This window comes from Pectinophora gossypiella, chromosome 17 (genome assembly GCF_024362695.1).
Source record: "Pectinophora gossypiella chromosome 17, ilPecGoss1.1, whole genome shotgun sequence".
NCBI lineage: Eukaryota > Metazoa > Arthropoda > Insecta > Lepidoptera > Gelechiidae > Pectinophora > Pectinophora gossypiella.
In genome coordinates this window covers 4,274,270-4,292,842 of record NC_065420.1, presented here as the reverse complement: position 1 = coordinate 4,292,842, position 18,573 = coordinate 4,274,270, and the positions used below count along the sequence as shown (strand labels likewise).

Sequence of the window (18,573 nt, the reverse complement as noted above, 5' to 3'; positions counted from 1 at the left end):
GCTTCGATGTGGCCATTTTAACCCCCCAGTTCGAAGAACGCGTGACTTACAGTCATGAGCAATATGATGTACCCACTTTAGGACTCTGTCGCACTAACATATTTGACATTTAGTGAGACTTACAGCTCAATTTGACAAAAAAATTAATGTGACATGGTACCAAAGTGTATACATATTAATGCTCGTGACCGTACACACTAGTGTCACGGGTTCGAATACCGGCTTGGGCTCTAAACCACTGAATTCGATTTTATGAGTTTGAATTCATGTTTGGATCATAGGCAATTGATATCACGTGGTTTTTCAGAATTTGTGCCCGGTTGATGGCAATAGGCTCGTCCCCTATTACATGGGGCTAAGACATAGCTGGCGAGGAGTTAGTCTGTATACTAAACAACTTAGTCTATCCCTTTTGGGGATACGCGCGTGATGGTCTGTCATGTTATTTATCGAAAAATTTCTTGGAAAATATATATTTTAACCACACAGGACTACCACGGAGCTAATGAAACTTATGACTGTTTTGCCGAAGTATTATACGGTTGATTTAAATTAATTTGTAATTTATCTGTATCACGGTACATAAACACCCAGCGGTACTACTCTACGGCCGTAAGCGAATGAGTTGTTAACATATTTATTCCGGATTGCAACAACGGATTAAAACCAATGAGTTATAAGACAAAATAATATAAATATAAGGCATTATTCTGTTTAAATCATCAAAGTTCAGATCGCATCATATATTACGGATTTATGTTATTACGACAGATAACTTATGATGTACGATTTAAAGCATATTGGATCTATAAAATGGAAAAGGTCCTATCTTTAGATAGATATATATATATACCCCCGTCGGTTGATTGGGGGAGGCCCGTGCCCAGCAGTGGGACGTATATAGGCTGTTTATACATTTACGATACGATTGAACTAATGAAATTTAATTACATATACGATTATATATAAAGAAATGAGCTGCATAGATGATAGCGAACAGTTTCTTATTACAAAATACTGCCTCAACTCATCCGCCTGCGCCGCGAACACACATACACTCACTTCAAAAAACTTCCACAAAAACCACTACACTAAAATTTGTGCGTATCAATCTAACGTTACAATACATTTCATACAAATACATACTGTACGATACTAAGGGAACATTACATACATCAACTTACCAATACATCATGTAAATATATTCTTTAATCGATATTCTTATTGCTGTTTCTGTCACACAGATTAAAAAGAATAGCTCGATAGATCTCACTTACTTTACTTAATTGTACTTTAAGGTCAATTTAAGCTAAGACGACCAACTCGATTGTATAAAATAATCGATAAACGATTTAGTTTTGCAAAATCCAATTCGATATTTTGTCATCTAAGTTCGATTTTTAAATCAATTGATTTGGGTAACTTTCGAAATTACTTTGGCTACCGAATAACTATGGCATTTGTTGGAATTCCTAAAGGTCCCTCTAGACACAATACACGACAGCTGATGCTACTAAGCGAGAGAAACAATTTCGGAACTAACTCCAATTTTGTACTATAATAAGAAGGCTCCCTCCTCACGCAGTGTTTACAAATAAATGGCAATTAATACGATTTATATATGAATCTTCGTTAAAATATATTCACTAACTTGTACTGAAGTTACAATCGCATAACATAAATAAATAATCAGATAAACTGTTACGGTTCCATATTTATTTTTTAAAACTATGTTATCATTTTTATTCAATTTATAAATACCCAAAACATTTTAAAAACAAACATTAGATTTATTTTGGTATACACATACCTATTTATAATGTCACTTGTTCTGGCACATTATCAATTCCTTTATTATTTATTATTCTCTGATAGCAACACTTACATTTTTCTCTTGATTTTTTTTATCGTCTCTAGTATAATTATTGAATTTTATTTCATAGTAAAATAGTATAAGATATTGTTAATCCTACTCTACTAATGTTACCTACATAGAGTTGGTCCAGAAATGGTATCCTCGCTTAATAAGGTCAACTTGTTTACAACTACAACATGCGTAAAGCTAACCATTAAAATCTAAATAAAATCAATGACTCAAACAACTTTAACTATAATAATTTACTTATTGCTTTTTCTGGTTCCTCACGGAAGACTTCTGCTCATATTAATGCCAAGCTCACACTATTTATATACTTCACTGACAATACTTTTAACACTATTTACTTTTATGGCAAATACATTATTCGAATGTAAAAACATGATTGGCCGTATGAGCTATGTTGTCATTGCCTGTCCTAAGGACAAAATAACCAAAAAAAAAATTAAAAACATCATATATTCAAATTTCGAAAATAGTAAATCTATTTCTACAAAGTTCATTCAACCTATTACATGTACTTTAGGAGTCCACAGTCACCTTAAATGATTTTCGTATTGTCTCGTTCTATCGCATCCATTAAAACTAGTAAATAGTGCAAGCCTGACTTAATATCTTATAAATGAGAACTGTTGTACACATTTATTTGAAAACATATTCTATACTTGCCTACCTAGTTTGTGAACTATACACTACAAGAGAGTACTCAAGGAAACACTCGTAGGGTGGATGCAGACTTACTGAGGAACAGCGCAAGGACAAATTATACATAATATTCAACTATACATACATAATTAGGTAGTTTCCTAGGTCAAAGATAAATTATCGAATTTTAATTACTAAACAAAGGCAGATCTAAAGATGACAAAAACGTTTTATTTTTCTATTTAACTTATTTATGAATTTTAATCAAGAAAAGTGTAATAATAAGTGTGACATTTGGTCACGCTTTTCTATAACGTCACAGGTTGCTTTATCATACAAATTCCACAGTAATTTCGTGTTTTGATGTTTAGTAATAAGTAACTGATTTGACTAGTTATAAACTACCCTATTGAAAAATCACACGTTCTGTTGGTATGTAATATTCGACTGCATTTTTATAAGTGTAAAGACTAAGCGCTAGCTTATTATTAGCTAATATGATTTATTATGAACAAAATTTATTACGAAAAAAATAACCGACCAACCAAAACCGATATATACGAATCAACCGTGGCTGCAAGTTGTCTTTGATTACTTGTGGGTCTGCCCACCCCATTAAGGATTACGGGTGTGAGTGTATGTATTAAATATATGTATATATATTATTTATAAAATTGGTCACTTCGCCGTCTCTCGGATATTTGCTGCACATAAGAAATCATACTAACAATGTCTAAAATATCTATAAAACCAACGACATTCATAGTTACTTAAGCTTAAGTTTTATAACAATATTATTGCCAATGTGAGGTTAGGGCACTGTATTCGGTGGTCAAAATCTGGTTACGAATTATAACTATATGTAGGATATATTGTATAATTATAATTTTAAAAAGTATATATGTTGCCTATTCTGGGACACAAACTTAATCTAACTTTATTTTGACAGGCCTTAAACTAGTGCCGTCCCTCACTTACAATAAGCGCAAGAAAGAGATAGAACTAGTTTTAGACCACAAATTAAGTCGGTGGTTGCTCGAATCGGCACCAATGTGTGGGAGGCCCTAAAACGCGTACTAGGAATAGACCACGGCGATTTTAAGATAAGTTCATTTATTTAAATTGTGCCTGCTCAAAAACTGTCGCATAACAAAAGTACCTACATTACACTTATTAAAATATCCCCAATATAAGGGAAATTAAATTTCAATATTAAACTTTTTAAATTAAGGAATAAATGAATGGCTTGTCAGAGTTTTGGCTTTATTGGTCAAATACATAGAATGACGAATAAAAAAATGCCTTTAGCTGGCTTTGAATACGATTTTCAAATCATCAAATACTTTTTTTATTATTTAAATTTTTCGCGACTCTTTTTATGTGGACATTCTGTGTTATATTGCTAATTAGTTAAAATGAACAAATGATTTTATAAGATGGAATATAATGAAAATATTAAGTACATATAACAATCTAAAATACGTTTAGTTTTTACTACGAATAATATCTTAACTGCAGAATAGGCCTAAATTCTGTTATTATACATTTATTTATTAGAAAAAGGTCTTAGGACAGAGGTAGGTAGGGAAGAGTTGCCAACATATTATAAAATTTCGGTACCTAAATCAGAATAAATATCTTAATATAGATAATAAAAATAAACTTCTCATAACATCACAGATATCAAACATTATATCTTTTTTTTCGTTAACGTAATCCATTTTAAAACACATTTTTAAATGAAGTTTATATTGAGGTATTTCTAGGTCGCATACATACAAACTTTTAAGTCCGGTCTACATCAATAAAAAAGCATAGTGTGCGCTGTGAGTTGCAAATTTTTACACACACACGAACGTGTTACGTTTAGTAACGTGGAACAAACACTGAATGTTCAACACGCGATGCGAATAGCTACCGAGGTGGGCCAGTCTTAAAACGTAAAATATCAATTTAGCACTCATATATCCCCTGGTTATATAGAAAAACTCTCACAATACAAGGACCACAGATTACTTCAAAACCCGGAAAGATAGAAAATTCATCATATCGACAATAAGGGGCAATAATACGCTTGCTTCAGTAAGTTTAAGTCCTAAGATTATAAATACATACATGAGGTAAGTGTTATCATTATCTTTCTTCTTTTATCGCTTTTATCTTCAACCTCGCCCTTCGAATGCCGCTTATTTATTTTAAATATTATTTTTAATTATATAGAATAGACCGTACGTTCAAATATGGAATTCTACGTAAAACTATCTCACCTGAAAGTTGTTATAACTATCCTTGTAAACTCAGGACCAGTTTTCGCACCCCCAATAAACGGGTTAAACGGGTTATCCAAAAATGTAAGAATGTTTTTTTTTTTCATTATAAAAACTCCAGATTAGTTTTCTCAAAGTTAGGTTAGGTTGTATCGCTTACCCAACTAAGAAAACTCCGGATAAGAGCTTAGAAGGAATATGTCTTCATAAAAAAACTTTTTAAACCTCCAAGACATAACTCGTGGAACTCAGTTTGAAATCGAAGGGCCATCAAACCATCATGAAAGTTACCTTGCTCCGTAAGTTCAAGCGTGTAGGAGTGTTGGCAGCAGTAGTCAGGGCTCGTGGCGGCGGCGGCGGCGGAACACGAGCGCGAAGATGCTGCGCAGGCGGCGCCAGCGGCGACGTCCGCCGCCGCCCGACACGCTCATGCCGAGGATTGACGCCTGCAGCGAGGGAAAGGACTACGCGGTTATTTGGAAAACCATAGAGCTGCCTTACAATACAATAAAAAAAATTTTTTCTTGCACAATCACATAAGAAAATAACATTATACAAGTAAGACAGAAGACATACAATAGGCGGCCTTATTGCTAAATAGCAATTTCTTCTAGGCAACCTTACTAGCAACTCAAGAAAGAAAAAAAATAAAAACCAAAAATAAACAAAAGAAAGTCTAATTAAGTGAGTAAAGGCATTAAGTTCATTCCTGTCTGGGTGATTCTCCACCAAGACCAAAGTAGGAAAAACAGTAGGAAGTTATGCTCCATATTCTCTCCGATCACTAAAAGGGGCTGAGCAGTGGAGCACATATAGGCAATTTTATATATGATAATTGACATCGTGTGGTTTCCAGGTTTTTCGCCCACCCCCTATTGCGTAGGGCTTAAACACAGCTGGGAAGGAGTGGGTGTAATATACACCTATGCCTACCCCTTAGGTTACACAGACGTACCGCTATGTTATTATGTATGATGAAACTAACCTGTCGCTGCCGCTCGAGGCGTCGTATCTCCCTCACGAGCGCGTGGAAGGCGTCGTCGACGAAATGGCGCAGCGCCGCCGACGTCTCGAAGAAGGGACATCCCAGCTGCGTCGCCAGCGCCTTGCCTTCCTCTGTGCTCACCTGGTTTGATAGGAAAATATTTTTTTTACGTTTTTATTTATAAAATGGCAATACTCATTCTATTTCTCTTTTGTTTTGTATTTTGTTTTTCCTGTTTGTGCAATAAAGTATTTGTTATGTTATGTTAACACTTTTTTTAACCTTCTTCTACAATCACTCGTGTGCGTTACGCCAGCCAGATTTTGTCGAAAGTCACCGTTTTTTTGAAGTAGATAATTAGAAGTCCAGCTTCTACAATTGTTGTGCTGTTTTGTATATGTATGTATGTTTGCTGGATAGTAAGGTCGAGTGCAACATACTATTAAGCAGAACAACTAATTCCGTACAATTATTGATCATATTTCAATAAGATAACAATTTACAATTGTTTCAATGCACAGTTACAATTAAATATGTCAAAGTATGTAAGCTAGTATTGTGACATTCATGAGCATAGTGACGTATCAGTCGATATTAGGTCGATCGATTCTTTTCTATCTAACAATACCTATATAAACATATTGTGGGCCTCTAATTTGAAAAATGATGTGGTCAAACTCTAAAGTCGACGTATTCTTTACAAACTTCAGCGTGCAACAGCATCTGTGTGTCACAGCCACATTAAATTATTACTCATAAGGGAACATACTTGTCTGAACCTCGGCGCGAGATCCAGCTTGTTCCCGACCAGTACAAGCGGCAGTCTCTCGGCGGGCCGCGCCTGCGCCAGTAGCCGTCGGTACTCGGCGGCGGCGCGGAACGAGCGCCTATCCGTCACTGAGTAGCACAGCACGAAGCCCTCGCCGCACCGCATGTACTGCTCGCGCATCGCCGTGAACTCCACCTGGGGTTAATGGACAGATCGATCAAGCTTTGTATCAAAGCGCTTAGCAGAATAATATAAACTAGAAGTTATCGTTACATTAAAAAGTTGCGAAAAACTTATCAGGGGGCTTAAAAAAGGTCACAATGAAGCAACTTACCATAAGCTTACAACTATATCCCAATTAGGGTTGTCAGAAGTGCGTTCATTAGTTTAACTAAGTACCCATGCCTCACCAAGCTCTCTGTTAGTTAGACCAATGAAAAAACTACCAATAGTAGTTGCAACACTGTGGGTAAAGGTGCCAAAAGGCAAAATTGAAGCAACTCATCTAAAAAAGCAATATAGCAATTTGACATTTGTGAAGTTTAAAATGAAGTGTGCAATGTCAACTAATGTCAAATTGCTATATCTGAACGATGCAGCCACAAACAAAGAAAATAGTAGTATTAGATAAATCACTTTGATATAGTCTTTTTAACTTTGGTATTTGTGGATTTTTATATGCATTATTTTTTTACTAGCATCTCCATAACAATGTGTAAAAGAATTTGTTTTATACGTGCAATAAAGAATTATTGTATTCTGAATACATACCTGACCAGCAGTATCCAAAATGTCCAGTAGTGCGGGCTCACCGTCAATCACCGCTTGTTGTTGGTAAGAATCCTCTGCAAATGGTTAACAATAATGAAAATAAGTGAATATTCAGGCATATAAAACTTACAACAATTAATAAACATAAAAACATAAAAAAATATAACTTTTACATCTTTAGTTAAATGCCAACTAATTGGTCACTAAAACAACTTGTCTTTCCACAAGATTGATAAGAATTTGTAAGGTTCACTTTGTTCTTTGTTTTGATATAAACAATTGACTGAACTGCAAGATAAAGAGACTATTATAAAGTTTTTATTCAGTTTATACAACAATCTACTATAACAGCAAAATTCATAACAAATCCTTTGTTGTTATGTTATACTTTTATAAACTTATACATTAGTACCATAACAATTTACACTGTTGTTGTATTTCGGAAATGAGCGTGAAATACAGTAAAGAGAAGGTGAAGTGGTTTGTATGACTTAAAACTATTCCTTTGTTGATGAAAAGTTACCATAACATATCTGCAATGTTTACATTTTGGAATGTTGTTTGGGGTAGTAGTACTGTACCTATAGTGGGGTCGTGGTAGTCCAAGAAACTGTGGCTGACGAACTGCAGGGTGACGGCCGACTTGCCGACCCCGCCGTCGCCGAGCACCACGATCTTGTAGACTCGCAGGCCGCGCGACGTGCCCGCAGCCTCGCCCGCCATGCCGCCGCATGCCTGCGGAGCCCCGGCCGCGCACACCTGCGAGCCGCGCCCGCAGCCCTCACTGGCCCACGACCCCCGACGCCATCGCCACAAGCCGCCCCCCAACTCTACCACTGGCAGCACAGCGCACGACACCGGGACACCCACTTTTCAGTCATCCAAGTTCATTTTTTTGTTGCAAAAAACAATAATTTACAATAAAAAATCGACAGCTGATTGAGTGAAGGACGAATGACAATTTGACATTTCATTTTCACTCATTTCGATAATTTGATTTGTTATTTTGGTACCGTTCAGTCGCATTCTAAAGATAAATAATTTTAGGCTTCGGAACACATTAGAAGAAGAAAAAGAAAACAATACAGTTTTACAAGATTTTTGAGCTTAAATTCATTATGTTTTTATTTTACAGGCCTATTCATAAATCTAAAATTTCATTAAAAAAATAATGATATCAAACTGATCGCAATGGATCGCCACCTTATGTTGGTAGAACTGTCTGTAAAGCTGAAGCTGAAGGTTCTGTTCAAAAACTTAATTGATTACACTGTACAATACCTGCTTGACATACTTATATTGTCCTATTCCTAAATGAAAATGCGCTGAAATTATATGACATTAAAATTTTGTCCTACCTATGATTACGGCAATCAATTTTAATATTAATAAATACAATGGATATATGTATCCATATACTGGATTGCAATTTAAATAATAGTCTGTAAGTATTACAAAAGTTTTTAAACACACACCCACCCACTATCAAAATTGAAAGTTTGCTCGTTGTTCGTTCTATTTATTTTTGTACTATAAATAATTAAATTAATTTCGATTATTATCATGGCTCATATACAATTTGTTGATGAATTGGTAAAAGAGTATCTACTGTTCAGAGGATTTACATCGACGGTGAAAGCATTCGACAACGATTTGAAGGCTGACAAAGACAAAGGTTTCAGGGTGGATAAAATTATTGAACAAATTTTACATTATATCAATGTTTCCGACCTAATTGGACTCAAAGAATATTGGTCACATCTCGACAGTTTAGTATTTTCCAAACTAGAGATTCACATGCAGCCTGGTAAGTTTGAATGCTTTAATAAAGTAGAGGATTCCTAAATAGTATGCTATGTGAATGTGTATGTAAAAAAACGAGACATTCTTTTCAAACAATCTTTGTTACTTGTAGTATAGTAAATATGAGCAACATATGAAGATCTCAGAAATACTCTAGATATTGAACTGCCTACATAACTTGCAGAATTTTGTCGATCTAAGAATACCTTCATTTTTCAGCTGTAAGAAAAATAGAATATAGTTTGTACAAAATGTATTTAGTGACGGCATCTCAGAGTACAGGCGGGGTGCGCAATGAAAAAGTTGCAGACTTCCTGGCTAAGATGCTGCCTGAACTGCAGGGGCAGAATGAGTGGAGGGATTGGTTCAGTGAGTAACATAATTTAAAAAGTATTTAGAACTCCCTAGTTTTCACTTAATCAATATAAATAGTTGTAACATCTCTTAAACTTAATTAATAAAGAAGGGAAAATCTATGTAGTTTAATATACTTGTTTTTCAATTAATGTACACAACTGTACTTATTTAAAAAAAATATACCTAATCTTATAATTTACCTCACAGTGCTACCATACATTCAAAAACCAGAAGAAAACCCTTCATTCAGCCTGTACTACACTCGGGCGTGGCAGGACAGTGTGCTAGTCTCGCTGCACAATCTCTTGGCCACTGTGTTCCAGTGCATGCCACAACCTACACTCACCAGCTACGAGAGTGATGCTGCAATGCTCAAAAGGTTGCAGGATGAGTTGGCTGTACTTAGGACTAAGGTGAGATAAAAATTAGGGACTAAATTGTGAAACAAAGGGAAGCTATGACACAGGTTGTTGCTCTAGTCATCCCACCATACTATGTCAACATAAAAAGTTTTATTTCAGACACAACAACAATCTGCTGAAAAAACTTCACCAATTGGTCACCAGTCACGACTAGCGCAGTATTCTGAACGCCTCAGTGGCCCCTTGCCTTTAGTAGATGACTTCTGTGCCATACCTTCTGAACAGCTTGATAGTGGAGCACGAGAAGCTAAAGGCTTAAGGGGACTGCTAAGGCAGATGGGCGGGAGCCCTGTTATGGGCAGAAAAGGCTCCCGATCGCAAAGCCAGAATTAAATATTAATTTTATAGTAATAATGAACATTTGGTCTTTCAGATTAAAAGAACTTTGTATTGTATGTAGTAATTAAGTTGACGATAAAAGGAGAAATTTATTGAATGTAAATAGTTATGTAAGTTTTAAATGTAATTACTTAAGCATTCTGCTGCAGAAAATAAAAGGTAGGTAGTAAGTAGGTGAGGAAGGTAAGTAAAGTAAAAGTATTATAGTAAAATATCTGTGAATTATATTTTATCAATAAAGGTATTCAATTTAAAGTATTTTTATTTTTTAGAATTGTAATGAAAATCTAATTACGATAAATAGAAAATGCATATTATGGGTGTTGAGAGAGTAAATCTGCGCAAAACAAGGCTGTTTGATTAACGTCCTTTGCCGTTTTGCGCGTTTGACTAAAGTTGTTGAATCGATTTTTGTTCTGGCTTTTCGGCGGGAAACGGGAACGGGACAGTTGCTTTCTTCATTGAGTAATCTAAATAATTAATACGAAGTGGTGTTTTGTGGTTAATGATCGCATTAAGTTAGTCGGAAGACATTCGCGAGTGTTATTATATTGGAGTATTCAATAAACAAAGTGTATCTGCCTATTTTCGCTTCGTGCTGGGAAGCCGCTTCATAACTCAAAAGTTTATGCGGACTTTTGAGTTAATTCGTTTGGGGTTCGGAGTAGGAGTCTACTCCGAGGGTGGGGGCTTAGGTTTCATCATCATCACCTTTCATCATTTCATTAATCATCAAGAAAAAAAATACGTCAGACATGGCTGTATGGGCATAGTTCCCTTTGCCTTACCCTTCGGGGAAAACCAAAACAAAAAAAAAAAAAAAAAAACGATTTTTGTTCTGTCAATTTTGACATGACATTAAAAAATTCTCATAAAATACGACGCGCGCGTGGAATTGCATCGCTTTTGTTTTCTCCGTATAGTTTTATTAATTTCGACGAGTTCCGATATTTGTTACTGAAACTTTAGGTTTAAATACCTGAAACCACCAGAATGTCTAACAATTCTATGGGCCAAGGCGCGAATATGCCGTCAATCGGGGGAATGAACCAAGGCGGGATTCAGTATGTGAACAATCCTCTTCAAAGTCCGCAACTGCAGTCTACATCCTTGCAAGGTTCTCCATCACAACACAGCCCTATGGGAACGCAGTCGCAAAGCGGATCTAAAGTCAATACAAGCGGCGGCGGCGACCAAACGACTCAGGTAAAAACATGATCTTGTGCACCACGTAAATTGATTGTTTTCATAAAATTATACATTTTTTGTAATGCAGGTGTTATGCATTCTATCTTTTTATACGATTTTATTGTTCCAACAAAAGCCACACTAGTTTATAGTTTCTTAGATTTATAGAACATATTTCCCCTATCTTATCATATTCCCGCCATTTGCAGCTTCTGAGTCGCCCTCGTCTGCAAGAGTTGGTCCGTGAAGTAGACCCAACGGTGCAACTGGACGAGGAGGTCGAGGACATGCTGCTCCAACTAGCTGATGACTTCATAGACTCTACACTGAATGCTGCGTGCTCGCTCGCTAAGCACCGACATGCGTCCACGGTGGAGCTCAAAGATGTGCAGTTACATTTAGGTAAGAGAATAATCTTAAATTGGATAGTTTTTTGAGTTAAAGATAAATTATAATATTCTGATTACTAAATAAAGACAGATCTAAAGATGACAAAAAATATTTAATTTTTTCTATTTAACTTATTTATGAATTTTAATAAAGAAAAATCTAATAATAAGTGAGACATTTTGTCATGTTTTTCCATGACATCACAGGTTACTTTTTCAAACAAATTCCATAATAATTTAAAATTTTGATATTTAGTAAAAAGTAACTGATTAGACTAATTGTAAACTACCCTATTGTATAATAATCATTGTACTTCTCTTGTCATTTTCTAATTGTGCTTTATTATGTGTTTATGTGCAATTGAGGATTTTGTGTGATGTATAAATATGTATCTAGAAGTGATAACACTAATTATAAAATATACTAATCCTAGAATGAACATAGCAATAATAAAGACCTTTCCTCTGCTCTTGCGGGCCCTTTCTGGACAAGAGCGGCGCGTGATCGCCATCATTGGAAACGATTGGAGGAGGCCTTTGCCATGAGGCACTCCGAAATAAGAGATTTAATATAAAGTGAACTGTAAATAACCGGAAAATGTTTCGGAAGCAAGGCTTTCAATTTCCTCTGCTCTTATACTCATAATAATAATAATAATTGATTTAAATATGAGAAGTGACATAAAACTATGACACCTATGTTTCAAAAACTCTTTCAGCAATGTCATATTAATAATGTTTGTAACAATTAATGTATAAATAAATAATAAAAATTTTAAGAGCACTTCCATAGACTGAAACAAACTTTTCTTTGTTTATAATGGCTAACAAAACCACAACATAGTACATTTCAGTAACATTATTGTCTTTGCTTCTGATTGCAGAACGCCAGTGGAACATGTGGATACCAGGCTTTGGTAATGATGAGCTGCGACCGTACAAGCGGTCTGCAGTTACCGAAGCCCATAAACAGCGCATGGCTCTTATCAGGAAGACCATGAAAAAATATTAACTGTCTATATTAACAGTAGATGTAAGTTTATATCGGTATAAAAGTGTGAAGGTATAATTGTAATTCTTCGGATCCACTGGACATTGTCGGCAAGTAGTTTCTCTAGTACCTACAACCATTTTTACAGCATACATCTAAATATCTTAAGACTTATTTCCTTGAGGTAGAAGAGCATTTATAAAGTTACCTTCTTTCCGCCGGCGAATTCTTTAGCGTGGACTTCGTTTATCGTAGCACTTATTTTTCATCCCCTTAGGGGGTGATTTCCGGTATAAAAACTATATGATGTTCTTCCCTACGTCTCAAACTTTCCCCATACCAAATTTGATCTAAACCGGTTGAGCAGTTTAACTTCTTAAGACCGAGATTGCCAGACACAATAGTTAAACAATGAAGTTTGGATTTAAAAAGGACTTTCGGTCTTACGACTTTAAATGCGAAAGAGTAACAAATAGACAAAATTACTTTCGCATTTATAATATCAGACCGTATAAGGCATAGGTTTCCAAACAAAATAGTTAAACAATGAGTATTTGATATTAAAAGTAAACAAACCTTGAAATAGATTGATTCTGTGGGTGATATGTGTTTCTTGACCCAAAAAGAAGAGAATCCTATTTTTATTACTACCTAGAAAATTTTAACTAAGTCTAAACCTAGAAGTGATTAGTGATGGGTGAAACCCAACTTAGAGCCTTCATAGATTTATGAAAACTAGAGAATTATAGATGGTAAACTCTTGTTCAAATGTGTTGTTATACTGCACAATTCAGACTGAAATTATTGCCAATTATACTGTGATTAATCACCCACTTGAACAGATTTTTTTCAGTAATTTAATTAAGAATTTGAAAGATGTCCAAACTATGTTTGTAAGTATGAAAAAATCCAATTTTATATAAACTGTTTATGTATGTGGAAAAATCTCGTATGTTAGTTTTATCCATAGCTTAAAATATTTTTCACATCATTGTATGTTGAGTACATGCCAAGTTGAACGCTCAATCTTTCAACAATTTTAACAATATCTATGTGTAGAAATCTTGAAAAGGTCTCCTTTGTTTAGGGGTTCACATCAGTGGGGTTGACTGACAAAACTATGCTCAGCTTCGAGACTGCTCTCAAGATCATGTCAATGTGACAGTTCTCAAATAAAAATGGACTTGAGTATCATCTTGAGGGCAGTCTCAGCTGAGATTAGTTTATTAACACCGCCCCTAGAAAGATATAATTATGATTTTTAGTTGAGTTAAGAAATATTATTTGTGCATTGTTTTAATATAATTTGTGAATAATGTGAGCTTATTTAACAATTTCACAAATTGTACAGAAGCGATTTTATCTGTGAGAAATGTGATTATTTTTTTAAGAATAGAGTACTTGATGTTTTCTGTTAAAAATATTAATAAAAGATACAAATTCATAAACTTGACTTTCAATTGATTAAATTGGGAGCAAACTTAGGATGGAGGTAACGCCTGCGTATGTCTACTCCTTTCCCCATGTTGCTCTTTGGGTACATCGACCCTAAAATAAATGTTGAGTCATAAACAACATAACATAAATAGCCTATATACGTCCCACAGCTGGGCCACAGGCCTCCCCTCAATCAACCGGAGGGGTATGGAGCATACTACACCACGCTACTCCAATGCGGGTTGGTCGAGGTGTTTTTTACGGCTAATAGCCGGGACCTACGGCTTAACGTGCCCTCCGAACACGGAATCATCTTACTTTTTCGGACAATCAGGTGATTCAAGCCTGAAAAGTCCTTACCAAACAAAGGACAGTCTCACAAAGTGATTTCGACAATGTCGCCATCGGGGATCGAACCCGGACAGATCGTGAGCCTAACGCTCTAACCACTAGACCACGGAGGCTGTTAAACAAACAAATTATTATTTATAAACATCACTTCAACAGTGTCACTTTAAAAGTCAAAACAAAAATTATCCCTATTGATTTTGTTATCAAAATTTCTAGTTTAATACGATCATATACTGAACTTGCAATTATTATAAAGGACTTCACTCAACATCCCGTTTTAATCGTTTAAAATTCTTATTACAACAGCGAACAGCCAACCTTCAATGGAAAGTTTCATTCCTATTCATAAATGAAAGTATCCTTACTGGTTTTATAGGCTGTTGTATTGGAGGAAGTAATTAACAAACAGTACCAGAATGACTCACAGCCATGCGTTTACGGTGGACGCCCTAAATCGTGCGGCTCGTAGCAATATGCGATGGTACCACAACAACCTGGTGCGTGTCCTCGAGAATGCCAAGGAGAAACACGCGCGAGACATAGACCCGCAGATTGTTCAGGCTCATCAACTTATTGGGGTACGTAGGTACTTATTTTTTGGGTACTTTATACGGACGACTGCACACACGGGTCCCCTCCGTAGCAAGTGGACAGATTCGCAACTGGTCAGATTCTCAGCTAGACTGTACATATCGTGTCCAATTGCTAATTCGTCCACCTGAGAATCTGTCGAGCTGCGAATCTGTCCACTCGCTACGGAGGGCACAGGTCGACTAGCTTAAGCTAAGCAGCCGGTTTTTGAAGACAACTGAAAGGTCCTAAGCTATCCTACAACTATACATACATAAACACACGCCTATTTCCCATCGGGCTAAGCAGAGACTATGGAATTCAATTTGCTTCGATCCTGATCACGCTTCTACAACTACCTGTATAAGTACCTACATTCAACTCAGTAGGAAAACTCTTGCTCCTCGTGTAACCGGAAGAATCAGAATCATTTATTCAACGTAATTATCATAGATAAACTTGTTGAAGGTCAAATTAACATTTTTGAATCTACGTCATTTCGCCAAAGTATAGTTTTGTGAGTCACTTCAGAGCCAATAACATGGACTAAGAGGTTTAAAATCGCTCACTTACCACGACTATCACCTAAACACCACTAAGTATCCGGAAGGATTTCGGAGAAATATTTTCTTGTTTCATACTTTTTAGAACGCGAAGAGCTGTAGTAGCCCTGTTGGTAGAACGCTTGCCTCTCACTTTGAGGTCGGAGGTTCGAATCGAGGTCAGGCCTAAACCATTGATTATCGAATTTGTTTTCGAATTCATGTTTAGATCATAAATGATTAACTTGCTCAGCTGTAAAGGAAAACATCGTGATCAAACCCACATACCCCAGAAATGCATTTTCGGAGATATGTGAGCTAACCTGCATGGGGCTGGTTTTCCCCTCGCGGTTTGGAAGGTCAGACAGACAGTCGCTTCTGTAAAAAACCGGACCTGTCAATTCTTCAGATTAGGTAAGCGGATCCTGTGAAAAACGGGATAAAGACGATACTTTATACAACGCGATATTTCCGTAGTCGGATTTTAGTTTTTAAGTTGAGCATAGAAGTAGTTATTAATAAATATAGACATTGTTCGTAGATACTAGACGAGAAGGTGGACTTACCAGTAGTAGTGCCACTCCGAGAGGTCGAGCACTCACAAGACGACAGTCTGATGAAGCCAATAGAAAAGGAAGTGCTGGATATATTCTACAAAAGCACAGAAAAAGGTGGCGACACGCGGTATCTGCACGAGAGAGTCAAGAAAAGACCAGAGGACAGGTATACGTGTCCTACTTATCTAGCCTAAGGTGTCCCACTGCTGAGCAAAGGCCTCCCTCCATTTCTTCCAGGAGTCTCTCCAGTTCTTCCTCCGGCCAGCCTTCCAGGAAAGCATCCAAGTCGTCGCGCCATCTCCGCCTCGGTCTGCCGCGCCTGCGTCTCTCTATTCGGAGACCATTCTGTGGTGATCGTAGCCCACAGGTCGTTTGCCTCCGACATACGTGACTTTAACATTAACACGTGTCCTTAACATGAATATAGTAATACATTCCAGACGGGGGAATTTGTACCTATGAAAGAAAGCCGACTGTCTACCTACGACTGGTGCTTATAAATTCAAACATTGCGCAAATACCTATCGCCTCGCTGAGAGACTGTTACCAGTCCACGCAGAATACGTTAGCGTCAGATTGGCCGGTCACTCGGCGTATTTACAGCCCGGATATTCCCGAATTACCATAAGGTGGGATACCGCCTTGCCCAGCGCGTGCGAACGAGACAAATATTGACTGCAAATAAATGTGCCATCTACGAGAACACATTCTAGGAAGACTCAGAGACCTATGAACTATGAAATTAATAAGTACGCACGTAATCCTAAGCACGAATTTCGATTAAAAATATAGGTGTAGGAATTGTACCGCGCCACTGGCATAAAAAGAACTATTTCATTAAGTAGTTCCATTATAATGGGAATTCCATACATTTTTACTCGAACTCGAACGGCGATAAAATAGTAAAAATCAATATAAGTATGTACCCACTTTAGGTCTTTGTCGCACTAACATATTTGACATTTAGTGAGACTTACAGTTCAATTTATCAAAAAAGTTAATGTGACATGGTACCAAAGTGTATACATATTAATGCTCGTGACCGTACATCTAATTCAACTTAAACATCTCCTTATTTTAGGTTCTTCTTTCGAATAGTCTCAAGCTGGGACTACGGTTGGCAGCAGAAGCAGTCGCGCGTGCCGGCGCGTGACGTCAACTACGGCCGCTGCTACCTGCTGCGTGACACGTTCTATCGCAAGAACAACGTCGGACCAGACCCGCCGCACTACGCCCAGCCGTCCGGCGGAGAAGTGACCATATGCAGCGAATATGCTTGCAACCCCACCTAGTATCCAATGGCCTATGCACGAATTTACTATCAATATATTTAGGGCTGAAGCACACCCCGGAACACATACTTACCTATATAAGATCACGACTATATCCCAGTCCCAGTAAAAGGTACATCCATCGCAAGATGAACTAAGTACCCACACCTCACCAAGCTTACACACCCCGTTTGGATGCCCGTTGGAGTGACGGTGTGCCGGTCGCCCAAGCGGGAGCGTCACTTAGTCCACGCGCACTACCAGATAACTCTTTAACGGCTTTGAGCCGTTTAAGACTAAAGATCCAGAGGGGTGAGTTCGGCGCCCGACACGATTGGTCGTACCAAATCTGGCAGCACGGAACCGCATTCCTTCCGTCCGCTTCTCAGTAGAAGCATTCCGCCACAGTCTCGTCGATACCGCCGCGTGGGGTCTGCTTTATTTCACTCTAGCAAATGACGGTTCTGAGTGACAGAAAAGGATAGAAGCATAGGAAAGTACTGCAAAGTTTAATCCGTAATGTATTTAGCATGATATCGAGTTAGAATAATAATGTATGGATTTTTCATTACTTCCAACTACGTGTCGAGGCGCTGTTCTAATTTCCATACATTTATATACGAATTCGGTATGATAAATCGATAGTAAATCCGTGCTTGCGCCACAAGTAATTAAACATTTCTCTGTTTAAGTACAAGTCTTAAGTATTCCTCTTTTATTATTTCTAATAAAATGTATATTTACAAAGCATTAATAAAAAATGCAATTTATTTTGTGTGGATTACAATTTTAAGTTCTTTTTTACCTTTAAAGTGATACGATTCGTTTAATAAATATAAAAATGTTTAAGCTAAGCAACTAACTGAAAAAATAAAACTATTTTGTATAGCAAAAAACATATATTTTATAATTTTATTATTTACAATAATTCAACTTTTATTTACATATTAACAACAGCAAATGTACCCTTTTCATAAGGCCACACCCGACTGTTTGAATGGGAATTATAAAAAATGTGTACACATGTAATAGACGTTTGATTT

At 36.8% G+C, this 18,573-nt stretch overlaps 4 protein-coding genes across 4 annotated transcripts; 3 read left to right on the top strand and 1 right to left on the bottom strand.

The window, feature by feature from the left end:
- Nucleotides 1-4,841: 4,841 nt before the first annotated feature.
- On the bottom strand, nucleotides 4,842-8,256 carry LOC126374453 (GTP-binding protein Rit2). Its single transcript, XM_050021105.1, has 5 exons — nucleotides 7,895-8,256; nucleotides 7,314-7,387; nucleotides 6,543-6,737; nucleotides 5,774-5,914; nucleotides 4,842-5,234 (listed from the first exon to the last, which is right to left on the bottom strand). Exons 1-5 carry the CDS (start codon nucleotides 8,034-8,036, stop codon nucleotides 5,124-5,126), a joined length of 663 nt encoding a protein of 220 aa, XP_049877062.1. The 5' UTR covers nucleotides 8,037-8,256; the 3' UTR covers nucleotides 4,842-5,123.
- A 526-nt stretch (nucleotides 8,257-8,782) lies between these two features.
- Nucleotides 8,783-10,489, top strand: LOC126374428 (WD repeat-containing protein 91). The gene is made up of 4 exons (XM_050021077.1): nucleotides 8,783-9,120; nucleotides 9,336-9,485; nucleotides 9,681-9,886; nucleotides 9,995-10,489. Exons 1-4 carry the CDS (start codon nucleotides 8,877-8,879, stop codon nucleotides 10,226-10,228), a joined length of 834 nt encoding a protein of 277 aa, XP_049877034.1. The 5' UTR covers nucleotides 8,783-8,876; the 3' UTR covers nucleotides 10,229-10,489.
- A 597-nt stretch (nucleotides 10,490-11,086) lies between these two features.
- LOC126374465 (transcription initiation factor TFIID subunit 12-like) lies at nucleotides 11,087-14,250 on the top strand. Its single transcript, XM_050021120.1, has 3 exons — nucleotides 11,087-11,440; nucleotides 11,632-11,824; nucleotides 12,696-14,250. The coding sequence occupies exons 1-3, from the start codon at nucleotides 11,228-11,230 to the stop codon at nucleotides 12,821-12,823; spliced, it is 534 nt and encodes a 177-aa protein (XP_049877077.1). The 5' UTR covers nucleotides 11,087-11,227; the 3' UTR covers nucleotides 12,824-14,250.
- Nucleotides 14,251-15,006: 756 nt separating this feature from the next.
- LOC126374613 (uncharacterized) lies at nucleotides 15,007-17,698 on the top strand. The gene is made up of 3 exons (XM_050021303.1): nucleotides 15,007-15,168; nucleotides 16,244-16,425; nucleotides 17,341-17,698. The coding sequence occupies exons 1-3, from the start codon at nucleotides 15,007-15,009 to the stop codon at nucleotides 17,549-17,551; spliced, it is 555 nt and encodes a 184-aa protein (XP_049877260.1). The 3' UTR covers nucleotides 17,552-17,698.
- Nucleotides 17,699-18,573: the final 875 nt, after the last annotated feature.

Bases quoted from the DNA above. Each gene is read 5' to 3' on its own strand.
- LOC126374453 (XM_050021105.1), bottom strand. From the start codon at position 8,036: ATGGCGGGCGAGGCTGCGGGCACGTCGCGCGGCCTGCGAGTCTACAAG. The intron at 7,388-7,894 runs GTACAGTACTAC...AACCATTTGCAG, and splicing joins CTACCACGACCCCACTATAG to AGGATTCTTACCAACAACAA. The intron at 5,915-6,542 runs GTATGTTCCCTT...CTATCAAACCAG, and splicing joins TCGCGCCGAGGTTCAGACAA to GTGAGCACAGAGGAAGGCAA.
- LOC126374428 (XM_050021077.1), top strand. From the start codon at position 8,877: ATGGCTCATATACAATTTGTTGATGAATTGGTAAAAGAGTATCTACTG. The intron at 9,121-9,335 runs GTAAGTTTGAAT...TTCATTTTTCAG, and splicing joins AGAGATTCACATGCAGCCTG to CTGTAAGAAAAATAGAATAT. The intron at 9,887-9,994 runs GTGAGATAAAAA...GTTTTATTTCAG, and splicing joins TGGCTGTACTTAGGACTAAG to ACACAACAACAATCTGCTGA.
- LOC126374465 (XM_050021120.1), top strand. From the start codon at position 11,228: ATGTCTAACAATTCTATGGGCCAAGGCGCGAATATGCCGTCAATCGGG. The intron at 11,441-11,631 runs GTAAAAACATGA...CGCCATTTGCAG, and splicing joins GCGGCGACCAAACGACTCAG to CTTCTGAGTCGCCCTCGTCT. The intron at 11,825-12,695 runs GTAAGAGAATAA...TTCTGATTGCAG, and splicing joins AGATGTGCAGTTACATTTAG to AACGCCAGTGGAACATGTGG.
- LOC126374613 (XM_050021303.1), top strand. From the start codon at position 15,007: ATGACTCACAGCCATGCGTTTACGGTGGACGCCCTAAATCGTGCGGCT. The intron at 15,169-16,243 runs GTACGTAGGTAC...CATTGTTCGTAG, and splicing joins AGGCTCATCAACTTATTGGG to ATACTAGACGAGAAGGTGGA. The intron at 16,426-17,340 runs GTATACGTGTCC...TCCTTATTTTAG, and splicing joins AAGAAAAGACCAGAGGACAG to GTTCTTCTTTCGAATAGTCT.